Below are 24,048 nucleotides of genomic sequence, written 5' to 3'. Positions count from 1 at the left end.
TGAATGTTCCCATCAGTATTATTCCACTATGTCAGAATAACACAGGTGCTGATTATAAAAAGGACTTGATTAATGCAACAGTTTTTTTCTGAATAGTGTCGGCTGTTAGTCTGATGATGGTAGTGTGGTGCTGGGGAGTAGTTCTCTAGAAGTTGTAGCATATGTGTGAAGGTGCATTAACTCTGGAGAACCTTAAAGGTGAGCAGCACAATCTGACATTTGATACTTAACAGGAAGCCAATAGAGGTTTTATAAAACAGTTAGCCAAAAGAGGTGAGAAAACAGGAAGCGTCCTAAATAGGAAGCCAATAGAGGTTGAATAAAACAGTTAGCCAAAAGAGGTGAGCAAACAGGAAGCGTCCTAAACAGGAAGCCAATAGAGGTTTTATAAAACAGTTAGCCAAAAGAGGTGAGCAAACAGGAAGCTTCCTAAACAGGAAGCCAATAGAGGTTTTATAAAACAATAAGCTAATAGAGGTGAGCAAACAGGAAGCTTCCTAAACAGGAAGCCAATAGAGGTTTTATAAAACAAGGGTGATGTTTTTGTTTTTTGTTTGAGGTCTGGAAAGAAGCCTTAAAGAAACCACTTACCACAAGCCTTAAGCCTTACCACTGGAGAATCATTTATTCACGAGAACATAACCGCAGTGTTCGGTGAGTAAATCACATTCCTGTCAGCTGTAGTGAAGAACAGCCTGATTGGAGTTATGTTACGCGACCCGATTGGAGTTATGTTACGCGACCCGATTGGAGTTATGTTACGCGACCCGATTGGAGCGATGTTACGCGACCCGATTGGAGCGATGTTACGCGACCCGATTGGAGATATGTTACGCGGCCCGATTGGAGCGATGTTACGCGACCCGATTGGAGCGATGTTACGCGACCTGATTGGAGCGATGTTACGCGGCCCGATTGGAGCGATGTTACGCGACCCGATTGGAGAGATGTTACGCGACCTGATTGGAGCGATGTTATGTTGGAGTGATGTTACGCGCCTGATTGGAGCGTGGAGAGATGTTACGCGGCCTGATTGGAGCCTGATTGGAGATGTTACGCGACCCGATTGGGTGATGTTAAGATGTTACGACCCGATTGGAGTGAGTTACGCGATGGGAGCGATGTTACGCGACCCGATTGGAGCGATGTTACGCAGCCTGATTGGAGTTACGATGGAGCGACGCAGCCTGATGGGAGCGAGTTACGCAGCCTGATTGGAGCGATGTTACGCAGCCTGATGGGAGCAGTTACTGAGATTGGAGCGATGTTACGTGGCCTGATGGGAGCGATGTTACGCAGCCTGATGGGAGCGATGTTACGGCCTGATTGAGCGATGTTACGCGAGCCTGATTGGAGCGATGTTACGCAGCCTGATTGGAGCGATGTTACAGCCTGATTGAGCGATGTTACGCAGCCTGATTGGAGCGATGTTCGCAGCCTGATTGGAGCGATGTTACGCAGCCTGATGGGAGCTACGCAGCCTGATGGGAGCGATGTTACGCGGCCTGATTGGAGCGATGTGCGTTGATTGGAGCGATGTTACGCGTCCGATTGGAGCGATGTTACGCAGCCTGATTGGAGTCGATCAGTCTGGTTCCAGTGGAGCGATGTTACAGACCTGTTGGAGCGATGTTACGCAGCCTGATGGGAGCGATGTTACGCGACCTGATTGGAGCGATGTTACGCGGTTGATTGGAGCGATGTTACGCAGCCTGATGGGAGCGATGTTACGCGACCTGATTGAGCGAGTTACGCAGCCTGATTGGAGCGTGTTACGCAGCCTGATCGTCTGTTACGCGGCCTGATGGGAGCGATGTTACGCAGCCTGATTGGAGCGATGTTACGCGACCTGATTGGAGCGATGTTACGACAGCCTGATGGGAGCGATGTTACGCGGCCTGATTGGAGAGATGTTACGCGACCTGATGGGAGCGATCTAGACCCGTTGTCAGTTGTTCTCGCGTCCTCATGGAGCGATGTTACGCAGCCTGATTGGAGCGATGTTACGCGTCCCGATTGGAGCGATGTTACTGGTTCCCGATTGGAGCGTGTTACGGCCTGAGGGAGCGATGTTACGACCTGATTGGAGCGATGTGTCCTGATCTGACAGTTGGAGCGATGTTACGCGGCCTGATTGGAGCGATGTTACTGTCGACCTGATTGGAGCGATGTTACGCGACCTGATTGGAGCGATGTTACGCCCTGATGGGAGCGATGTTACGCAGCCTGATGGGAGCGATGTTACGCGGCCTGATTGGAGCGATGTTACGCAGCCTGATGGGAGCGATGTTACCGGCCTGATTGGAGCGATGTTACGCGCCTGATTGAGCGATGTTACGCGACCCGATTGGATCGTTGTTACGCTCCCGATTGGAGCGATGTTACGCAGCCTGATTGGAGCGATGTTACGCGACCCGATTGGAGCGATGTTACGCGGCCCGATTGGAGCGATGTTACGCGATGTTACGTGGCCTGATTGGAGCGATGTTACGCGACCTGATTGGAGCGATGTTACGCGGCCTGATTGGAGCGATGTTACGCAGCCTGATTGGAGCGATGTTACGCAGCCTGATGGGAGCGATGTTACGCAGCCTGATGGGAGCGATGTTACGCAGCCTGATGGGAGCGATGTTACGCAGCCTGATTGGAGCGATGTTACGCGACCCGATTGGAGCGATGTTACGCGGCCTGATGGGAGCGATGTTACGCGGCCTGATGGGAGCGATGTTACGCAGCCTGATTGGAGCGATGTTACGCGACCCGATTGGAGCAGTTACTGATGATGGGAGCGATGTTACTTGGAGCGATGTTACGCGTCCGATTTGACAGTTACGCAGCCTGATGGGAGCGATGTTACGCAGCCTGATGGGAGCGATGTTACGCGACCTGATTGGAGCGATGTTACGCAGCCTGATTGGAGCGATGTTACGAGCCTGATTGGAGCGATGTTACGCAGCCTGATGGGAGCGATGTTACGTCTGGCCTTATGGGAGCGTGTTACGCGACCCGTGGAGCGATTGGAGCGATGTTACGCGGCCTTATGGGAGCGATGTTACGCGACCCGATTGGAGCGATGTTCATCTAGACCCGATTGGAGCGATGTTACTGATTGGAGCGATGTTACGCGGACTGATGGGAGCGATGTTACGGACCTGATTGGAGCGATGTTACTAGACAGTCCGATTGGAGTGATGTTACGCGGCCTGATTGGAGCGATGTTACGCGGACTGATGGGAGCGATGTTACCTTGGAGCGATGTTACAGTCTTGGAGTGATGTTACGGAGATTGGAGCGAGTGTTACGCGGCCTTGAGAGATGTTCAGTGCCTGATTGGAGCGATGTTACTGTCAGTCCGATTGGAGTGATGTTCGACCCGATTGGAGTGATGTTACGCGACCCGATTGGAGAGATGTTACGCGACCCGATTGGAGCGTGTTACGCGACCCGATGGAGCGATGTTACGCAGCCTGATGGGAGCGATGTTACGCGACCCGATTGGAGCGATGTTACGCAGCCTGATGGGAGCGATGTTACGCAGCCTGATTGGAGCGATGTTACGCAGCCTGATGGGAGCGATGTTACGCGGCCTGATTGGAGCGATGTTACGCGGCCTGATGGGAGCGATGTTACGCAGCCTGATGGGAGCGATGTTACGCAGCCTGATGGGAGCGATGTTACGCGGCCTGATTGGAGCGATGTTACGCGGCCTGATTGGAGCGATGTTACGCGGCCCGATTGGAGCGATGTTACGCAGCCTGATTGGAGCGATGTTACGCGACCCGATTGGAGCGATGTTACGCGGCCTGATGGGAGCGATGTTACGCAGCCTGATGGGAGCGATGTTACGCGGCCTGATTGGAGCGATGTTACGCGACCTGATTGGAGCGATGTTACGCAGCCTGATGGGAGCGATGTTACGCGACCTGATTGGAGCGATGTTACGCGGCCTGATTGGAGCGATGTTACGCAGCCTGATGGGAGCGTGTTACTGCGACCTGAGTGTCCTGTTACGCAGCCTGATTGGAGCTGGTTCGCAGCCTGATGGGAGCTGTTAGTTTGGCCTGATTGGAGCGATGTTACGCAGCCTGATTGGAGCGATGTTACGCGACCTGATTGGAGCGATTTACGCAGCCTGATGGGAGCGATGTTACGCAGCCTGATGGAGCGATGTTACGCTCAGTGCCCGATTGGAGAGATGTTACGTCCTGGTTTGGAGCGATGTTACGCGTCCCGATTGGAGCGATGTTACGCACCCGATTGGAGAGATGTTACGCGACCTGATTGGAGCCTGATTGGAGACAGCGTCCGATGTGATGTTCGCAGATTGGAGTGATGTTACCTGGAGAGATGTTACGCGACCTGATGGGAGCGATGTTACGCGACCCGATTGATCGTTGTTACGTGCCCGATTGGAGCGATGTTACGCAGCCTGATTGGAGCGTGTTACGCGACCCGATTGAGCGATGTTACGGTTGGAGCGATGTTACGCAGCCTGATGGGAGCGTGTTACCTGATTGGAGCGATGTTACTGGCCTGATGGGAGCGATGTTACGTGGCCTGATTGGAGCGTGTTACGCGGCCTGATTGGAGCGATGTTACGCGACCTGATTGGAGCGATGTTACGCGACCTGATTGGAGCGATGTTCGCCCTGATGGGACATGTTACGTCAGCCTGATGGGAGCGTGTTACGCGACCTGATTGGAGACGATGTTACGTGGCCTGATTGGAGCGATGTTACAGTGGCCTGATGGGAGCGAGTTACGCACCTGATTGGAGCGATGTTACGTGGCCTGATTGGAGCGATGTTACGCGGCCTGATTGGAGCGATGTTACGCGACCTGATTGGAGCGATGTTACGCGACCTGATTGGAGCGATGTTACGCGGCCTGATTGGAGCGATGTTACGCAGCCTGATTGGAGCGATGTTACGCAGCCTGATGGGAGCGATGTTACGCAGCCTGATCAGTCGATGTTACGCAGTGTCCCGATTTGAGCGATGTTCACGCAGCCTGATGGGAGCGATTACGCAGCCTGATGGGAGCTGTTACGCAGCCTGATTGGAGCGTGTTACGCGACCCGATTGGAGCGTGTTACGCGGCCTGATGGGAGCGTCTGTTACGCGGCCTGATGGGAGCGATGTTACGCAGCCTGATTGGAGCGATGTTACACCCGTGGAGCGATGTTACCTGATGGGAGCATGTTACGCGGCCTGATTGGAGCGATGTTACTTTGAGCGATGTTACATGGGAGCGATGTTACTGATGGGAGCGATGTTACGCGACCTGATTGGAGCGATGTTACAGTGATTGGAGCGATGTTACCCTGATTGGAGCGATGTTACGCAGCCTGATTGGAGCGATGTTACGCGGCCTGATGGGAGCGATGTTACGCGGCCTGATGGGAGCGATGTTACGCGACCCGATTGGAGCGATGTTACGCGACCCGATTGGAGCGATGTTACGCGGCCTGATTGGAGCGATGTTACGCGGACTGATGGGAGCGATGTTACGCGACCCGATTGAAGTCTCAGTGTCCTCATCCAGACAGTCTGTCAGTTTGGTTCTTGAAGTCTCAGTATCCTCATCTAGACAGTCTGGTTCTCAGTGTCCTCATCCAGACAGTCTGTCAGTCTGGTTCTCAGTGTCCTCATCCAGACAGTCTGTAAGTCTGGTTCTCAGTGTCCTCATCCAGACAGTCTGTCAGTTTGGTTCTTGAAGTCTCAGTGTCCTCATCTAGACAGTTTGTCAGTCTGGTTCTCAGTGTCCTCATCTAGACAGTCTGTCAGTCTGGTTCTTGAAGTCTCAGTGTCCTCATCTAGACAGTCTGTCAGTCTGGTTCTTGAAGTCTCAGTGTCCTCATCTAGACAGTCTGTCAGTCTGGTTCTCAGTGTCCTCATCCAGACAGTCTGTCAGTCTGGTTCTCAGTGTCCTCATCCAGACAGTCTGTAAGTCTGGTTCTCAGTGTCCTCATCCAGACAGTCTGTCAGTTTGGTTCTTGAAGTCTCAGTGTCCTCATCTAGACAGTTTGTCAGTCTGGTTCTCAGTGTCCTCATCTAGACAGTCTGTCAGTCTGGTTCTTGAAGTCTCAGTGTCCTCATCTAGACAGTCTGTCAGTCTGGTTCTTGAAGTCTCAGTGTCCTCATCTAGACAGTCTGTCAGTCTGGTTCTCAGTGTCCTCATCCAGACAGTCTGTCAGTCTGGTTCTCAGTGTCCTCAGACAGTCTGTCAGTCTGGTTCTCAGTGTCCTCATCTAGACAGTCTGTCAGTCTGGTTCTTGAAGTCTCAGTGTCCTCATCCAGACAGTCTGTCAGTTTGGTTCTTGAAGTCTTAGTGTCCTCATCTAGACAGTCTGTCAGTCTGGTTCTTGAAGTCTCAGTGTCCTCATCTAGACAGTCTGTCAGTCTGGTTTTTGAAGTCTCAGTGTCCTCATCTAGACAGTCTGTCAGTCTGGTTCTCAGTGTCCTCATCCAGACAGTCTGTCAGTCTGGTTCTCAGTGTCCTCATCCAGACAGTCTGTCAGTCTGGTTCTCAGTGTCCTCATCCAGACAGTCTGTCAGTTTGGTTCTTGAAGTCTCAGTGTCCTCATCTAGACAGTTTGTCAGTCTGGTTCTCAGTGTCCTCATCTAGACAGTCTGTCAGTCTGGTTCTTGAAGTCTCAGTGTCCTCATCTAGACAGTCTGTCAGTCTGGTTCTTGAAGTCTCAGTGTCCTCATCTAGACAGTCTGTCAGTCTGGTTCTCAGTGTCCTCATCCAGACAGTCTGTCAGTCTGGTTCTCAGTGTCCTCATCCAGACAGTCTGTCAGTCTGGTTCTCAGTGTCCTCATCCAGACAGTCTGTCAGTTTGGTTCTTGAAGTCTCAGTGTCCTCATCTAGACATTTTGTCAGTCTGGTTCTCAGTGTCCTCATCTAGACAGTCTGTCAGTCTGGTTCTTGAAGTCTCAGTGTCCTCATCTAGACAGTCTGTCAGTCTGGTTCTTGAAGTCTCAGTGTCCTCATCTAGACAGTCTGTCAGTCTGGTTCTCAGTGTCCTCATCCAGACAGTCTGTCAGTCTGGTTCTCAGTGTCCTCATCCAGACAATCTGTCAGTCTGGTTCTCAGTGTCCTCATCCAGACAGTCTGTCAGTTTGGTTCTTGAAGTCTCAGTGTCCTCATCTAGACAGTTTGTCAGTCTGGTTCTCAGTGTCCTCATCCAGACAGTTTGTCAGTCTGGTTCTTGACGTCTCAATGTGAGTCTTTGTCCTCACATATATTTATGTCAGCAGCATAAAAAGTTCAATCCAAATCTTCAGATTAGTATCCGAAGCCCTGTATAGTAGATATAAATTATGTTTTTAAATTCGCAATCATTAAAAAAATGAGCTGAACTAATCAATTAACACACGCTTCTCTTTGTATGTCTCAATATAATGTTATTTCATGAAATAAAAAAATAAATAAACTGAATGTATGGCAATAAAATATCGTTTTATTTAGCAGTCAGTAGATTCTGTATGTCTCTATATATTATTTTATGAAAGAAATCAACCGAATGTACTGTAAAAAATATGTCGATTTGTTTTTCTCCAGTCAGACGATGGTGCTAGTGTGACGTGTAAACATTTAATTTAAGCAATAAGGCATGAAAACCTGTGTGTTGTCGTAAAAACACACAACTGTTCTTAAGGTAACAGCCGAAAAACAGCATTTAAGAGTGTTCTGAAGACAGTTGCTAAAATGGAAACGAGTTGTCTTCAATCTTGTCCGTAAATTTATCGCATCCACGTTCTCAAATTTCCAGACTCTGTTGGACTGTCACTAGTTACCACAGCCACAAAGTCCCAGCGCAGAAGTTGATCGTTTCTGGGATATAATTTTCAAATCTAGAATAATACTACATTCTTGCCAGAGGGGTCTCCAAAAACACATGTACACACATAGTGACGCAGGGGGTAATGGTGTATTAGGGTATTCACAGGGGGTAATGGTGTAGTGGGGTATTCACAGGGGGTAATAGTGTAGGAGGGTATTCACGGGGGTAATAGTGTAGTAGTGTATTCACAGGGGGTAATAGTGTGGTAGGGTATTCACGGGGGGTAATAGTGTAGTAGGGTATTCACAGGGGGTAATGGTGTAGTAGTTTATTCACAGGGGGTAATGGTGTAGTAGGGTATTCACAGGGGGTAATGATGTAGTAGGGTATTCACGGGGGTAATAGTGTAGTAGGGTATTCACAGGGGGTAATAGTGTAGTAGGGTATTCACAGGGGGTAATGGTATAGTAGGGTATTCACAGGGGGTAATGGTGTAGTAGGGTATTCACATGGGGGTAATGGTGTAGTAGGGTATTCACAGGGGGTAATGGTGTAGTAGGGTATTCATGGAGGTAATAGTGTAGTAGTGTATTCACAGGGGGTAATAGTGTAGTAGGGTATTCACAGGGGGTAATGGTGTAGTAGGGTATTCACAGGGGGTAATAGTGTAGTAGGGTATTCACAGGGGGTAATAGTGTAGTCGGGTATTCACAGGGGGTAATGGTGTAGTAGGGTATTCACAGGGGGTAATGGTGTAGTAGGGTATTCACAGGGGGTAATGGTGTAGTAATGTATTCACAGGGGGTAATGGTGTAGTAGGTTGTTCACAGGGGGTAATGGTGTAGTAGGGTATTCACAGGGGGTAATAGTGTAGTAGGGTATTCACAGGGGGTAATGGTGTAGTAGGGTATTCACAGGGGGTAATAGTGTAGTAGTGTATTCACAGGGGGTAATAGTGTAGTCGGGTATTCACAGGGGGTAATGGTGTAGTAGGGTATTCACAGGGGGTAATGGTGTAGTAAGGTATTCACAGGGGGTAATGGTGTAGTAGGTTGTTCACAGGGGGTAATGGTGTAGTAGGGTATTCACAGGGGGTAATAGTGTAGTCGGGTATTCACAGGGGGTAATGGTGTAGTAGGGTATTCACAGGGGGTAATGGTGTAGTAAGGTATTCACAGGGGGTAATGGTGTAGTAGGTTGTTCACATGGGGTAATGGTGTAGTAGGGTATTCACAGGGGGTAATAGTGTAGTAGGTTGTTCACATGGGGTAATGGTGTAGTAGGGTATTCACAGGGGGTAATAGTGTAGTAGGGTATTCACAGGGGGTAATAGTGTAGTAGGGTATTCACAGGGGGTAATGGTGTAGTAGGGTATTCACAGGGGGTAATGGTGTAGTAGGGTATTCACAGGGGGTAATGGTGTAGTAGGGTATTCACAGGGGGTAATGGTGTAGTAGTGTATTCACAGGGGGTAATAGTGTAGTAGGGTATTCACAGGGGGTAATGGTGTAGTAGGGTATTCACAGGGGGTAATGGTGTAGTTGGGTATTCACAGGGGGTAATAGTGTAGTAGGGTATTCACAGGGGGTAATAGTGTAGTAGGGTATTCACGAGGGTAATAGTGTAGTAGTGTATTCACAGGGGGTAATAGTGTGGTAGGGTATTCACGGGGGGTAATGGTGTAGTAGGGTATTCATAGGGGGTAATGGTGTAGTAGGGTATTCACAGGGGGTAATGGTGTAGTAGGGTATTCACAGGGGGTAATAGTGTAGTAGGGTATTCACAGGGGGTAATAGTGTAGTAGGGTATTCACAGGGGGTAATGGTGTAGTAGGGTATTCACAGGGGGTAATGGTGTAGTTGGGTATTCACCGGGGGTAATAGTGTAGTAGGGTATTCACAGGGGGTAATAGTGTAGTAGGGTATTCACGGGGGTAATAGTGTAGTAGTGTATTCACAGGGGGTAATAGTGTGGTAGGGTATTCACGGGGGGTAATGGTGTAGTAGGGTATTCACAGGGGGTAATGGTGTAGTAGGGTATTCACAGGGGGTAATGGTGTAGTAGGGTATTCACAGGGGGTAATAGTGTAGTAGGGTATTCACAGGGGGTAATGGTGTAGTAGGGTATTCACGGGGATAATAGAGTAGTAGGGTATTCACAGGGGGTAATGGTGTAGTAGGGAATTTGTGGGGATAATGCTGTAGGGAATTCCCAGGGGGTAACGGTGTGGTAGGGTATCCAATGGGGTAGTAGTGTATTCACATGGTGTAATGGGGTATTCACACACATATACTTATTTTCCACCATAATTTGCAAATAAATTCATAAAAAATCCTACAATGTGATTTTCTGGATTTTCCCCTCATTTTGTCTGTCATAGTTGAAGTGTACCTATGCTGAAAATTACAGGCCTCTCTCATCTTTTTAAGTGGGAGAACATGCACAATTGGTGGCTGACTAAATACTTTTTTTGCCCCACTGTAGTGGATCATTAGCATCATCGCTAACAGCTACACATAGTGGATCATTAGCATCATCGCTAACAGCTACACATAGTGGATCATTAGCATCATCGCTAACGGCTACACACAGTGGTAGGACAATCAGAATCATCGCTAACAGCTACATAGTGGGAGACAATCAGCATCATCACTAACAGCTACATAGTGGGAGACAATCAGCATCATCGGTTTGGACTTAGTTGGACTATCATTTGTTTTTCAACAGGACAATGACCCACCACACCTCCAGGCTGTGTAAGGGCTATTTTGCCAAGAAGGAGAGTTATGGAGTGCTGCATCAGATGACCTGGCCTCCACAATCCCTCGACCTCAACCATATTGGGGTGGCAGGGTAGCCTAGTGGTTAGAGCGTCGGACTAGTAACAAGTTCGAATCCCCGAGCTGACAAGGTACAAATCTGTCGTTCTGCCCCTGAACAGGCAGTTAACCCACTGTTCCTAGGCCGTCATTGAAAATAAGAATTTGTTCTTAACTGACTTGCCTAGTAAAAAAAAAAAAAAAATTGAGATGGTTTGCAGGTGAAGCTGTTTGAGAGAATGCCGAGAGGGTGGCTATTTGAAGAACCTCAAATATATTTTGATTTTTTAAACACTTTTTTGGTTACTACATGATTCCATATGTGTTTGATGTCTTCACTATTATCTACAATGTAGAAAACTGTAAAAAATAAAAAAAATAAAAAACTTGAATGAGTCAGTGTCCTAAAACTTTTGACTGGTAGAAATATAGTAGAAAGAGGAGGAAGGGAAGCGCTACTAAGGTACACAATAGTACATTTTGGTAGATAGAAGGTGCTCTTTGGTAAAGAGAAAAAACAAATCCGTATTTCAAACACAGACATGTAGTCAATAAATTCGGGACGTTTTGTTTTGTATACGTGTAACAGTATAACTTTACGTCCGTCCCCTCGCCCATACCCGGGACCCTCTGCACACACCGACAACAGTCACCCACGAAGCATCGTTTACCCATCGCTCCACAAAAGCCGCGGACCTTGCAGAGCAAAGGCGAACCACTACCTCAAGGTCTCCGAGCAAGTGACGTAACCGATTGAAACGCTATTTAGCGCGCACCACCGCTAACTAGGCTAGCCGTTTCACATCCGTTACATACGCTTGAATGATTCTAAATCATTTTCCAAATCAATTTTTAAAAAAGGCCCTTTTCCATCATGTATGTTGATTTGTGTATTACATTTTTTTTCCTAATAAAATAAGGAGATTGTTAGTTAAAGGGCTTGTGAGTAAGCGTTTCACGGTAAGGTCTACAGCTCTTGTATTCGGCGCATTTGACAAATAAGATTGGATTTGATGGAGTGGATAATTGTGCTGCCCACTCCAGTCAGCAGATGGCGATATGAGTATTTCAGGTGATTCTTCTTGCGTGACGTATAATCTAGTGGACGGGGGGCTGTAGACTACTGGATCAGCCACATCGGTAGCTTGCTACATAAAACCGAATAATTGGAGCTACTTTGACTATTTTGTGTATATTAATAGGTGTTTTAGACACAATTATGTGTACGTATATAGGAGTTAACTTAACGTACTTGTTCAATTTATTAATTTGTTCAGATTGATTTGATTCTGAGGTTAGCACTAGGCTAGTCGCTAATGCTACCTAGCTAGCTAACGTCCCTTACCATGAGCTCACTAAACTACTCGCCCCTTGCTAAAGAAGAGGATGTCTACTGGACGGAGAAAGGAGCTCTGGAGCTGAATGTTGTCGTAAAAGAAGAAGAAGCTTTCAGAATAAAACAGGAGGGAATCACACCGACAGAAGAACAGGAGGATGTTAAAGTGAAAAAAGTGAAAAATATTTTTGGAGTGAAAGAGGAAGAGGGGATAGAGGCTGTCACGGTGGTAGAGGAGGAGGTAGAAGCTTTCAGAATCAAAAAGGAGGAAGAGGAGTCTGTTATAGTGAAAGAAGAGAAATATATTTTTGTAGTGAAAGAGGCAGATGTAGAAGCTTTAAGAATAAAAAAGGAGGAAGAGGAGGATGTTATTGTGAAAAAAAAGAAAGATATTTTTGGAGTGGAAGAGGGGATAGAGGCTGTCACAGTAAAAGAGGAAGAGGGGATAGAGGCTGTCACAGTGGAAGAGGAAGAGGGGATAGCGGCTGTCACAGTAAAAGAGGAAGAGGGGATAGAGGCTGTCACAGTGGAAGAGGAAGAGGGGATAGAGGCTGTCACAGTGGAAGAGGAAGAGGGGATAGAGGCTGTCACAGTGGAAGAGGAAGAGGGGATAGAGGCTGTCACAGTAAAAGAGGAAGAGGGGATAGAGGCTGTCACAGTGGAAGAGGAAGAGGGGATAGAGGCTGTCACAGAGGAAGAGGGAGAGGTAGAAGCTTTCAGAATTAAACAGGAGGAAGAGGAGGATGTTATAGGGAAAGAAGTAGAAGAACCTTTTAGAGAGGAAGAGGACGATGTTTTGGGAGTGAAAGAGGAGGAAGGAGATGAAAAGGAGACTGAAGATCTGATTAACACCAGTGAGTATTGTCTTAAAAACGGGCATAGACTCTGTACTGTCTACACATGAATAGGTTGTTCAGTACTGTAGGAATTGTTAAAGGGCCAATCTGATTGGTACATGGACTTTTACATTAGTAATATTTAAGCTCTCGAAAACCCTTCTATGTATGTAGGGTTTTCAGCCATTACATTCACCCACATTTGGCTCCATGCAAACTACATTTCCGACGCTGTGCTCCAACACGCTGATATGCCCGTTATAGTTCATGTCAGCGACAAAGATTATTTGAAATAGAAAAGAGACTGTAGCAGTTTTGCACGGATCTAAACACTGTGTATGGTTCCAATTGTCGAACTAAACTTCCTGCCCAGTTAGCTTACACACAGGTGTTCGGAGCATGCTAAATATTCAAATCAAGCTTTATTTATACAGCACATTTCAGACATGGAATGCAAAACATGCCTCTTGGTCCCCCTCAGGTTCTCTAGCCGTCTAGTCCAGAGTCTGGGGGTATAGTAACTAAAGGCTCCCTCTCCATGCCTCTTGGTCCCCCTCAGGTTCTCGAGCCATCTAGTCCAGAGTCTGGGGGTATAGTAACTAAAGGCTCCCTCTCCATGCCTCTTGGTCCCCCTCAGGTTCTCTAGCCGTCTAGTCCAGAGTCTGGGGGTATAGTAACTAAAGGCTCCCTCTCCATGCCTCTTGGTCCCCCTCAGGTTCTCGAGCCAACTAGTCCAGAGTCTGGGGGTATAGTAACTAAAGGCTCCCTCTCCATGCCTCTTGGTCCCCCTCAGGTTCTCTAGCCGTCTAGTCCAGAGTCTGGGGGTATAGTAACTAAAGGCTCCCTCTCCATGCCTCTTGGTCCTAGGCTTTGGGGTAGTTAAAAGGCCATAGGACCTGAGGGACCTACTGGGTACATCACTTAAAAACATGTCTGACATGTATTGGTGCTCAATCATGGATTGATTTAAAAACCAATAGAATAATTTACAAAATTAATTCTAAAACTCACAGGCAGCCAGTACAGAGACCTTAAAATCAGTATGTTCTCTGTCTGGTCTTGGTCAGTACCCGTGCTGCAGCATACTGTATGCTTTGCAGTTGACCAAAACTGTTCTTGATAGACCAGCCAGGAGAGCATTACAGTAGTCAAGCCTGCTTGTAATAAATGCATGGATGAGTCTCTCTGTATCAGCCTGAGATCACATAAGAAGTGCAGTGATTAAAACTGTCACCTGATACAGGATGCAGTGATTAAAACTGTCACCTGATACAGGATGCAGTGATTAAAACTGTCACCTGATACAGGATGCAGTGATTAAAACTGTCACCTGATACAGGATGCAGTGATTTAAACTGTCACCTGTGATAAAAAGAAGGGCGCCAAGGTAGACGGCATCCGGAGGGTTTAAGAGTATTATCTGCTGCATTCTGGTAAATGGCGCCCACCATAGTCAAGAAGGGCAGGAAAGTTGTCATCTGCTTCATGCTCTTTGTGGAGAGGCCAAGATGCATTTCTAAAATGAAGAAGTCTACTTTACATTGGAGCTATACTTCTAGAACCCGCTCGATGAGAGAAACCATCAAATCGGTGAATACGTAGCCCATCTGAGACATGTTAACTATCACTGTTGTGGTTGTCTCACCTATAGCTACCTTAAGATGGATGCACTAACAAGTTGCTCTGAATAGTGACCATACTATTCCCTTAAAGCCACACAGTGTAAAATACATGGGTCATGTGAACAATGGAGGACATGCATCACATGCTAAGAGACAATGGAGCACATACATCACATGCTAAGAGACAATGGAGCACATGCATCACATGCTAAGAGACAATGGTGGTCCTTCTGTAGCTCAGTTGGTAGAGCATGGCGCTTGTAACGCCAGTGTAGTGGGTTCGATTCCCGGGACCACCCATACGTAGAATGTATGCACACATGACTGTAAGTCGCTTTGGATAAAAGCGTCAGCTAAATGGCATATTTTTTTTTTTTTTTTTTTTTTAATGGAGCACATACATCGCATGCTAAGAGACAATGGAGCACATGCATCACATGCTAAGAGACAATGGAGCACATGCATCACATGCTAAGAGACAATGGAGCACATGCATCACATGCTAAGAGACAATGGAGCACATGCTAAGAGACAATGGAGCACATGCATCACATGCTAAGAGACAATGGAGCACATGCATCACATGCTAAGAGACAATGGAGCACATGCATCACATGCTAAGAGACAATGGAGCACATGCTAAGAGACAATGGAGCACATGCATCACATGCTAAGAGCACTTGACTGTAAGTCTCTCTGGATAAGAGGGTCTGATAAATGACTAAAATGTATGCTGAGATTTCATTCAGGTCTCCCTGTTTAACCACTCTGTTTGTATTTGGCAGAAGAGAGACCCGACTCAGAGGAACCAGAGACGTCTGAACCAGTGAGACGACACCACTGTTCCCAGTGTGAAAAGAGTTTTAACCATTTAGGGAATCTTAAAAACCACAAGAGAACACACGCAGAGAAGAAGTCTTACAACTGCTCTCAGTGTGGAATGAGTTTTACCCGGTTAGGGAACCTGAAATCACACGAGAGAATACACACAGGAGAGAAGCCTTACCACTGCTTCCAGTGTGGAAAGAGATTTATCGAGCCAGCACAACTGAAAGTTCATTGGAGAAAACACACAGGGGAAAAGCCATTCCAATGCTCTCAGTGTGGAAATACATTTTCCCGATCAGGGGACCTGAAATCACACGAGAGAATACACACAGGGGAAAAGCCGTACCACTGTTCCCATTGTGAAAAGAGTTTCAGTTGGTCAGGGCAACTGAAAGAGCATAAGAGAATACACACCGGTGAAAAGCCATTCCAATGCTCGCAGTGTGGAAAGAGTTTTACTCGGATTGGGAACCTGAGAACACATGAGAGAATACACACAGGAGAGAAGCCTTTCAAATGCTCTCAGTGTGGAAAGAGTTTTACCCAATTAAGGAGCCTGAAAAGTCATGAGAGGGCACACACAGGGGAGAAGCCTTTCCAATGATCTCAGTGTGGAAAGAGTTTTACCCAATTAATGGTCCTGAAAGAGCATGAGAGAATACATACTCCTTATGTCACTACTCATTGTGGAAATACATGTTCTGGCTTATGGTTTTGACTGAGAATTTGTGTTTTTGTCATGAAATCTAATTGTATATATTTTATCATACTCACAAATAGGTCTACATTTGTTTTTTTATTTTTGAGATTCTTCAAAGTATCCACCCTTTGCCTTGATGACAGCTTTGCACACTCTTGGCATTCTCTCAACCAGCTTCATGACGTAATCACCTGGAATGCATTTTGATTACAGGTGTGCCTTGTTAAGTTAATTTGTGGAATTTCTTTCCTTCTTAATGCGTTTGAGCCAATCAGTAGTGTTGTGACACGGTAGGGGTGGTATACAGAAGATATGGTATATTGGGTAAAAGACAAAGTCCATATTATGTCAAGAACAGCTCAAATAAGCAAAGAGAAACAACAGTCCATCATTACTTTAAGACATGAAGGTCAATCAGGAAAATTAAGAACTTTGAAAGATTCTTCAGGTACAGTCGCAAAAAACATCAGGCGCTATGAGGAAACTGGCTCTCATGAGAACTGCCACAGGAAGACGCAGAGTTACCACAGCTGCAGAGGATAAATTCATTAGAGTTAACTGCACCTCAGATTGCAGCCCAAATACAGAGTTACCCAAGTATGTGTCACAGCATCATCGGACTGAGCTTGTTGTCATTGCAGGCAATCTCAATGCTGTGTGTTACAGGGAAGACATCCTCCTCCCTCATGCGGTACCCTTCCTGCAGGCTCATCCTGACATGACCCTCCAGCATGACAATGCCACCAATCATACTGCTCGTTCTGTGCGTGATTTCCTGCAAGACAGGAATATCAGTGTTCTGCCATGGCCAGCAAAGAGCCCAGATCTCAATCCCATTGAGCACGTCTGGGACCTGTTGGATCGAAGGGTGATGGCTAGGGCCATTCCCCCCAGAAATGTCCGGGAACTTGCAGGTGCCTTGGTGGAAGAGTGGGGTAACATCTCACAGCAAAAACTGGCAAATCTGGTGCAGTCCATGAGGAGGAGATGCACTGCAGTACTTAATGCAGCTGGTGGCCACAGCAGATACTGACTGTTACTTTTGATTTTGACCCCCCATTTGTTCAGGGACACATTATTCCATTTCTGTTAGTCACACGTCTGTGGAACTTGTTCAGTTTATGTCTCGGTTGTTAAATCTGGTTATGTTCATACAAATATTTACTTTAGTTAAGTTTGCTGAAAATAAACGCAGTTGACAGTGAGAGGATGTTTCTTCTTTTTGCTGAGTATATTTTACAATGTAGAAAACAAAGAGAAACCCTTGAATGAGGAGGTGTCAAGTTTTGAATGGTCCTGTATATATATATAAACTTAACTCAGTGATATATGATGGTGTAGTGGAGGGGAACAGCCCCTACACTGATATATGATGGTGTAGAGGAGGGGGGCAGCCCCTACAGTGATATATGATGGTGTAGAGGGGGGGAACAGCCCCTACACTGATATATGATGGTGTAGAGGAGGGGGGACAGCCCCTACACTGATATATGGTGGTGTAGAGGGGGGACAGCCCCTACACTGGTATATGATGGTGTAGAGGAGGGGGGGGAACAGCCCCTACACTGATATATGATGGTGTAGAGGGGGGACAGCCCTACACTGATATATGATGGTGTAGAGGAGGAGGGGGGGGGGGAACAGCCCCTACACTGATATATGATGGTGTAGTGGAGTTCGGGGGGGGGAACAGCCCCTACACTGATATATGATGGTGTAGAAGAGGGGGGGGGGGCAGCCCCTACACTGATATATGATGGTGTAGAGGAGGGGAACAGCCCCTACACTGATATATGATGGTGTAGTGGAGGGGGGGAACAGCCCCTACACTGATATATGATGGTGTAGAGGAGGGGAACAGCCCCTACACTGATATATGATGGTGTAGAGGAGGGGAACAGCCCCTACACTGATATATGATGGTGTAGAGGAGGGGAACAGCCCCTACACTGATATATGATGGTGTAGTGGAGGGGGGGAACAGCCCCTACACTGATATATGATGGTGTAGAGGAGGGGAACAGCCCCTACACTGATATATGATGGTGTAGAGGAGGGGAACAGCCCCTACACTGATATATGATGGTGTAGAGGAGGGGAACAGCCCCTACACTGATATATGATGTTGTAGTGGAGGGGAACAGCCCCTACACTGATATATGATGGTGTAGTGGAGGGGAACAGCCCCTACACTGATATATGATGGTGTAGAGGAGGGGAACAGCCCCTACACTGATATATGATGGTGTAGTGGAGGGGAACAACCCATCCCAGCTACCTGTCATCACACCCACTGATCCCACTCAACCCAACCCATCCCAGCTACCTGTCATCACACCCACTGATCCCACTCAACCCAACCCATCCCAGCTACCTGTCATCACACCCAAAGATCCCACTCAACCCAACCCATCTACCAGTCATCACACCCACTGATCCCACTCAATCCAGCCCATCCCAGCTACCTGTCATCACACCCACTGATCCCACTCAATCCAGCCCATCCCAGCTACCTGTCATCACACCCACTGATCCCACTCAACCCAACCCATCCCAGCTACCTGTCATCACACCCACTGATCCCACTCAACCCAGCCCATCCCAGCTACCTGTCATCACACCCACTGATCCCACTCAACCCAACCCATCCCAGCTACCTGTCATCACACCCACTGATCCCACTCAACCCAGCCCATCCCAGCTACCTGTCATCACACCCACTGATCCCACTCAATCCAGCCCATCCCAGCTACCTGTCATCACACCCACTGATCCCACTCAACCCAACCCATCCCAGCTACCTGTCATCACACCCACTGATCCCACTCAACCCAACCCATCCCAGCTACCTGTCATCACACCCACTGATCCCACTCAACCCAACCCATCCCAGCTACCTGTCATCACACCCACTGATCCCACTCAACCCAACCCATCCCAGCTACCTGTCATCACACCCACTGATCCCACTCAACCCAACCCATCCCAGCTTCCTGTCATCACACCCACTGATCCCACTCAACCCAACCCATCCCAGCTACCTGTCATCACACCCACTGATCCCACTCAACCCAACCCATCCCAGCTACCTGTCATCACACCCACTGATCCCACTCAACCCAACCCATCCCAGCTACCTGTCATCACACCCACTGATCCCACTCAACCCAACCCATCCCAGCTACCTGTCATCACACCCACTGATCCCACTCAACCCAACCCATCCCAGCTACCTGTCATCACACCCACTGATCCCAATAAACCCAACCCATCCCAGCTACCTGTCATCACACCCACTGATCCCACTCAACCCAACCCATCCCAGCTACCAGTCATCACACCCACTGATCCCAATAAACCCAACCCATCCCAGCTTCCTGTCATCACACCCACTGATCCCACTCAACCCAACCCATCCCAGCTACCTGTCATCACACCCACTGATCCCAATAAACCCAACCCATCCCAGCTACCTGTCATCACACCCACTGATCCCACTCAACCCAACCCATCCCAGCTACCAGTCATCACACCCACTGATCCCAATAAACCCAACCCATCCCAGCTACCTGTCATCACACCCACTGATCCCACTCAACCCAACCCATCCCAGCTACCTGTCATCACACCCACTGATCCCACTCAATCCAGCCCATCCCAGCTACCTGTCATCACACCCACTGATCCCACTCAATCCAGCCCATCCCAGCTACCTGTCATCACACCCACTGATCCCACTCAACCCAACCCATCCCAGCTACCTGTCATCACACCCACTGATCCCACTCAATCCAGCCCATCCCAGCTACCTGTCATCACACCCACTGATCCCACTCAATCCAACCCATCCCAGCTACCTGTCATCACACCCACTGATCCCACTCAACCCAACCCATCCCAGCTACCTGTCATCCCACCCACTGATCCCACTCAACCCAACCCATCCCAGCTACCTGTCATCACAACCACTGATCCCACTCAACCCAGCCCATCCCAGCTTCCTGTCATCACACCCACTGATCCCATCAACCCAACCCATCCCAGCTACCTGTCATCACACCCACTGATCCCAGAGGAACCCAGCCCATCCCAGCTACCTGTCATCACACCCACTGATCCCACTCAACCCAACCCATCCCAGCTACCTGTCATCACACCCACTGATCCCACTCAACCCAACCCATTCCAGCTACCTGTCATCACACCCACTGATCCCAATATACCCAACCCATCCCAGCTACCTGTCATCACACCCACTGATCCCAATATACCCAACCCATCCCAGCTACCTGTCATCACACCCACTGATCCCAGGGGGACCCAACCCATCCCAGCTACCTGTCATCACACCCACTGATCCCACTCAACCCAACCCATCCCAGCTACCTGTCATCACACCCACTGATCCCACTCAACCCAACCCATCCCAGCTACCTGTCATCACACCCACTGATCCCACTCAACCCAACCCATCCCAGCTACCTGTCATCACACCCACTGATCCCACTCAACCCAACCCATCCCAGCTACCTGTCATCACACCCACTGATCCCACTCAACCCAACCCATCCCAGCTACCTGTCATCACACCCACTGATCCCACTCAACCCAACCCATCCCAGCTACCTGTCATCACACCCACTGATGACACAACGGAGGAGGTGGACACTGCACCCGCTGCCGATCAGGACACAGAGGATGACGTCAGTGCCGATCCACATCCTAAACAGCTCACATTACCTCAGTGTCTTTCCATTCATAACTATTAATCCAACCCTTCCCAAGGACTCTTCTATTTTCAGGAGAATATAGGACCTGATGGGGTTAGTGGATACCAGCAGTACATATGACCTGATGGGGTTAGTGGATACCAGCAGTACATAGGACCTGATGGGGTTAGTGGATACCAGCAGTACATAGGACCTGATGGGGTTAGTGGATACCAGCAGTACATAGGACCTGATGGGGTTAGTGGATACCAGCAGTACATAGGACCTGATGGGGTTAGTGGATACCAGAAGAACATAGGACCTGATGGGGTTAGTGGATACCAGCAGTACATATGACCTGATGGGGTTAGTGGATACCAGCAGTACATAGGACCTGATGGGGTTAGTGGATACCAGCAGTACATAGGACCTGATGGGGTTAGTGGATACCAGCAGTACATAGGACCTGATGGGGTTAGTGGATACCAGCAGTACATAGGACCTGATGGGGTTAGTGGATACCAGCAGTACATAGGACCTGATGGGGTTAGTGGATACCAGCAGTACATAGGACCTGATGGGGTTAGTGGATACCAGCAGTACATAGGACCTGATGGGGTTAGTGGATACCAGCAGTACATAGGACCTGATGGGGTTAGTGGATACCATCAGTACATAGGACCTGATGGGTTTAGTGGATAAAAAGGTGCAGGATCTGCGGGTCGAGGGAGCACGAGGCTAGAGGTTGTGGCGAGCCCAAGGCGTGCCACGGGTGTGGATCATTAGCACACCTGTGGCGGGATTGCCCAGCTCGCCAGAGGTCATACGCGTCTGCAGCGGGAGGGGGAACGGGAGCGGGGGATGGGGGAAGAGGAGGAGGGGAAGAAAGGCCATTTCAGGCAAGGAGAGCGGCTGCTGATGAAAAGGACAAAAAGAAAGAAGAGGAGAAAGGAAGGACAACAGGAAGAGAAGGAAAGAAGAATGGGGGAGTGGAGAAGCGAGAGAGAATAACGGTGGAGGGTGTGGTGGGGGAGGGGGTGCCTGTGGCAGGACCTGTGGAGGGGGAGGGGTTGCCTGTGGCAGGACCGGGGGAGGGGGAGGGAGGGAGAGAGGGGGTGCGGGAGTGGGGGGACAGCATGCCAGGCTTCCTCGAGGATGAGACTAGGGAATTGGTGGAGGAGTTAGCGGGGAAGGGAGTTTGTGTTTCCCCGCTACCTCCTTCACCAAAGAAGAAAGGGATGAAGAGGGGGAGCTTGGCAGGAGGTGAGAGGGAGAGGGGTGGGGAGGGCTAAGAGAGTGGCGGGGGGAGGGGAGGGTAAATTGTCCTCCCTGTTTGCCGCATCCCCTTACAGTGTGGTGGATGATTCCAGTGAGGGGTCGGTGGGCTGTGTGCTAGAGGGATCCCAGTTCCTGTTTGAGGAGATGGGGTCCCCTACATGCAGCCCCGAGGCAAACAGGGAGGGGGGGGTGGAGGGTGGGGAGGGGACGTCCCCGCCGGTGGAGATGGACCAGGGGAGCATCGGGTGAGTCTCCTGTTTTATGTTTGTTTTTTGGGTTTATTTGTTGAGGGTTTCTGTTTTGTATAAATTAAATGAATATTTCTGTTAAAATGTTTAGTTTAAATGTAAGGGGGTTGAGGGATTGTGTTAAAATGAGGGCGGTGTTTAGATTTTTAGAGGGTGTGGGGTTTGATTTTTGTTTTTTACAGGAGGTTCACCTGAGGGATGGTGGGGATGTACGTAGATTTAGAAGGGAGTGGGATAAGGGGGAATCCTTTTGGGGCATAGGAGGGGTGCACTCAACAGGAGTAGGGATTTTGTGTGGGCATAGAGAGGTTAAAGTTGAGAACACTTTTGTTATAATGCAGGGTAGAGTATTGGGGATAGATGTAGTGTATAGAGAAGCTAGGTATAGGTTAATTGGGGTGTATGGGCCACAGGTGGCGGCAGACAGGAGGGAGATGGTGGACTGTCTGGCGCCCCTGTGTGTCACAAATAGGCACTTAGTGATAGGAGGTGATTTTAATATAGATTTAGGGATAGGTGGTGATAGTAGTGCAGGTGCCATCACCGGGCTAATAGCTTGTGTGGTCCTTCTGTAGCTCAGTTGGTAGAGCATGGCGCTTGTAACGCCAGGGTAGTGGGTTCGATCCCTGGGACCACCCATACGTAGAATGTATGCACACATGACTGTAAGTCGCTTTGGATAAAAGCGTCTGCTAAATGGCATATATTATTATTATTATATTATTATTATATTGGTTGATGGTGGCCTGCACACTACTCCGGCAATGGTCAGTCCTACATGGCGCAACTCCAGGGGGGTTGCGCGGAGGCTCGACTACGTTTTTCTATCCAGGTCTTTGGGTCAGTTGTCTGGGCGACTGGTGCCTGTTTTCTTCTCGGATCACGACGGGGTGTTCCTGCAGGTGGGGTCGCCAGTCTGCCTCTTCGGTAGGGGGTACTGGAAGTTAGATCGGGTTATACTGGAGGAGCAGGCTTTCGTTGACGCATTTTTTTGTTTCTTTCGAAGGCTTGACGGCCTCCGGTCTATGTGCGAGGGGGTGTTAGAGTGGTGGGATTTAGTTAAGGTGAGGATTAGGGCTTTTATAATAGGGTATTGTAAAAGGAAAAAGAGGGAGGAAAGGAGGGAGGTTGATCGTCTCCAAAGGTTGATTGAACTTGAGTACGAGGCAGGCAACCTCGGCGGGTCGATTGACTGGGAGAGATCAGCGGCCCTAAAGGCGCAACTCAGGGAGCTGCAGGAGCAGAAGGCTCGAGCTTTCCTGGAGCGTGCGCATAGTGGCTTCCTAGAACATAATGAGACTTGTTCCGCTATGTTCTTTAAGTCGGTTAGGGCCAGGCAGAGTAGAAAGGTAATGCATGGCGTTAGAGAAGAAGATGGTAGTGTAGTAAGTAAACCAGAGGAGATGGTCAGAGTGACAACTGATCATTTCCGAGGTTTATTTAAGGAAAGGGAGATAGATGTAGAGCAGGGAAACGTGTTTTTAGAACACTTGTCCCGGCGGTTGCCGGAGGACATTAGAGACGTGATGGAGGGCCAGATCTCACTAGAAGAGGTTGAGAGCGCTCTTAGGAGGATGGGAAAAGGGAAGGTGCCTGGAATGGATGGGCTGCCGGCTGAGTTTTATCTCAAGTTTTGGGGTATACTTGGACCAGTGGTTCTCGATGTCTTGAAGGCCATCCTTGAGACGGGGGTTCCGGGGGGATCAATGGCTGTCGGTGTGCTGTCACTTCTTTATAAGAAGGGGGAAGTAACTGACCTTAGCAACTGGCGACCTTTGACCATGCTGTGCGTAGATTACAAGCTACTTGCAAAGGTCTTAGCAGATCGGTTGCGCACAGCCCTTCCCTACGTCGTTCATGAGGATCAGACGTGTGGGGTTGAG

The 24,048-nt window shown here is 48.6% G+C and overlaps 1 protein-coding gene across 1 annotated transcript; it reads left to right on the top strand.

Annotated features, from left to right (window-relative positions):
- Positions 1-11,720: 11,720 nt before the first annotated feature.
- On the top strand, positions 11,721-17,135 carry LOC118370653 (zinc finger protein 23-like). Its single transcript, XM_052511238.1, has 2 exons — positions 11,721-12,798; positions 15,188-17,135. The coding sequence occupies exons 1-2, from the start codon at positions 11,955-11,957 to the stop codon at positions 15,832-15,834; spliced, it is 1,491 nt and encodes a 496-aa protein (XP_052367198.1). The 5' UTR covers positions 11,721-11,954; the 3' UTR covers positions 15,835-17,135.
- The last annotated feature ends 6,913 nt before the right edge of the window (positions 17,136-24,048 follow it).

This window comes from Oncorhynchus keta, unplaced genomic scaffold, assembly GCF_023373465.1.
Source record: "Oncorhynchus keta strain PuntledgeMale-10-30-2019 unplaced genomic scaffold, Oket_V2 Un_contig_6513_pilon_pilon, whole genome shotgun sequence".
Lineage (NCBI taxonomy): Eukaryota > Metazoa > Chordata > Actinopteri > Salmoniformes > Salmonidae > Oncorhynchus > Oncorhynchus keta.
Note: the sequence above shows the minus strand (reverse complement) of the source record. Positions and strands in the feature narration are given on the sequence as shown.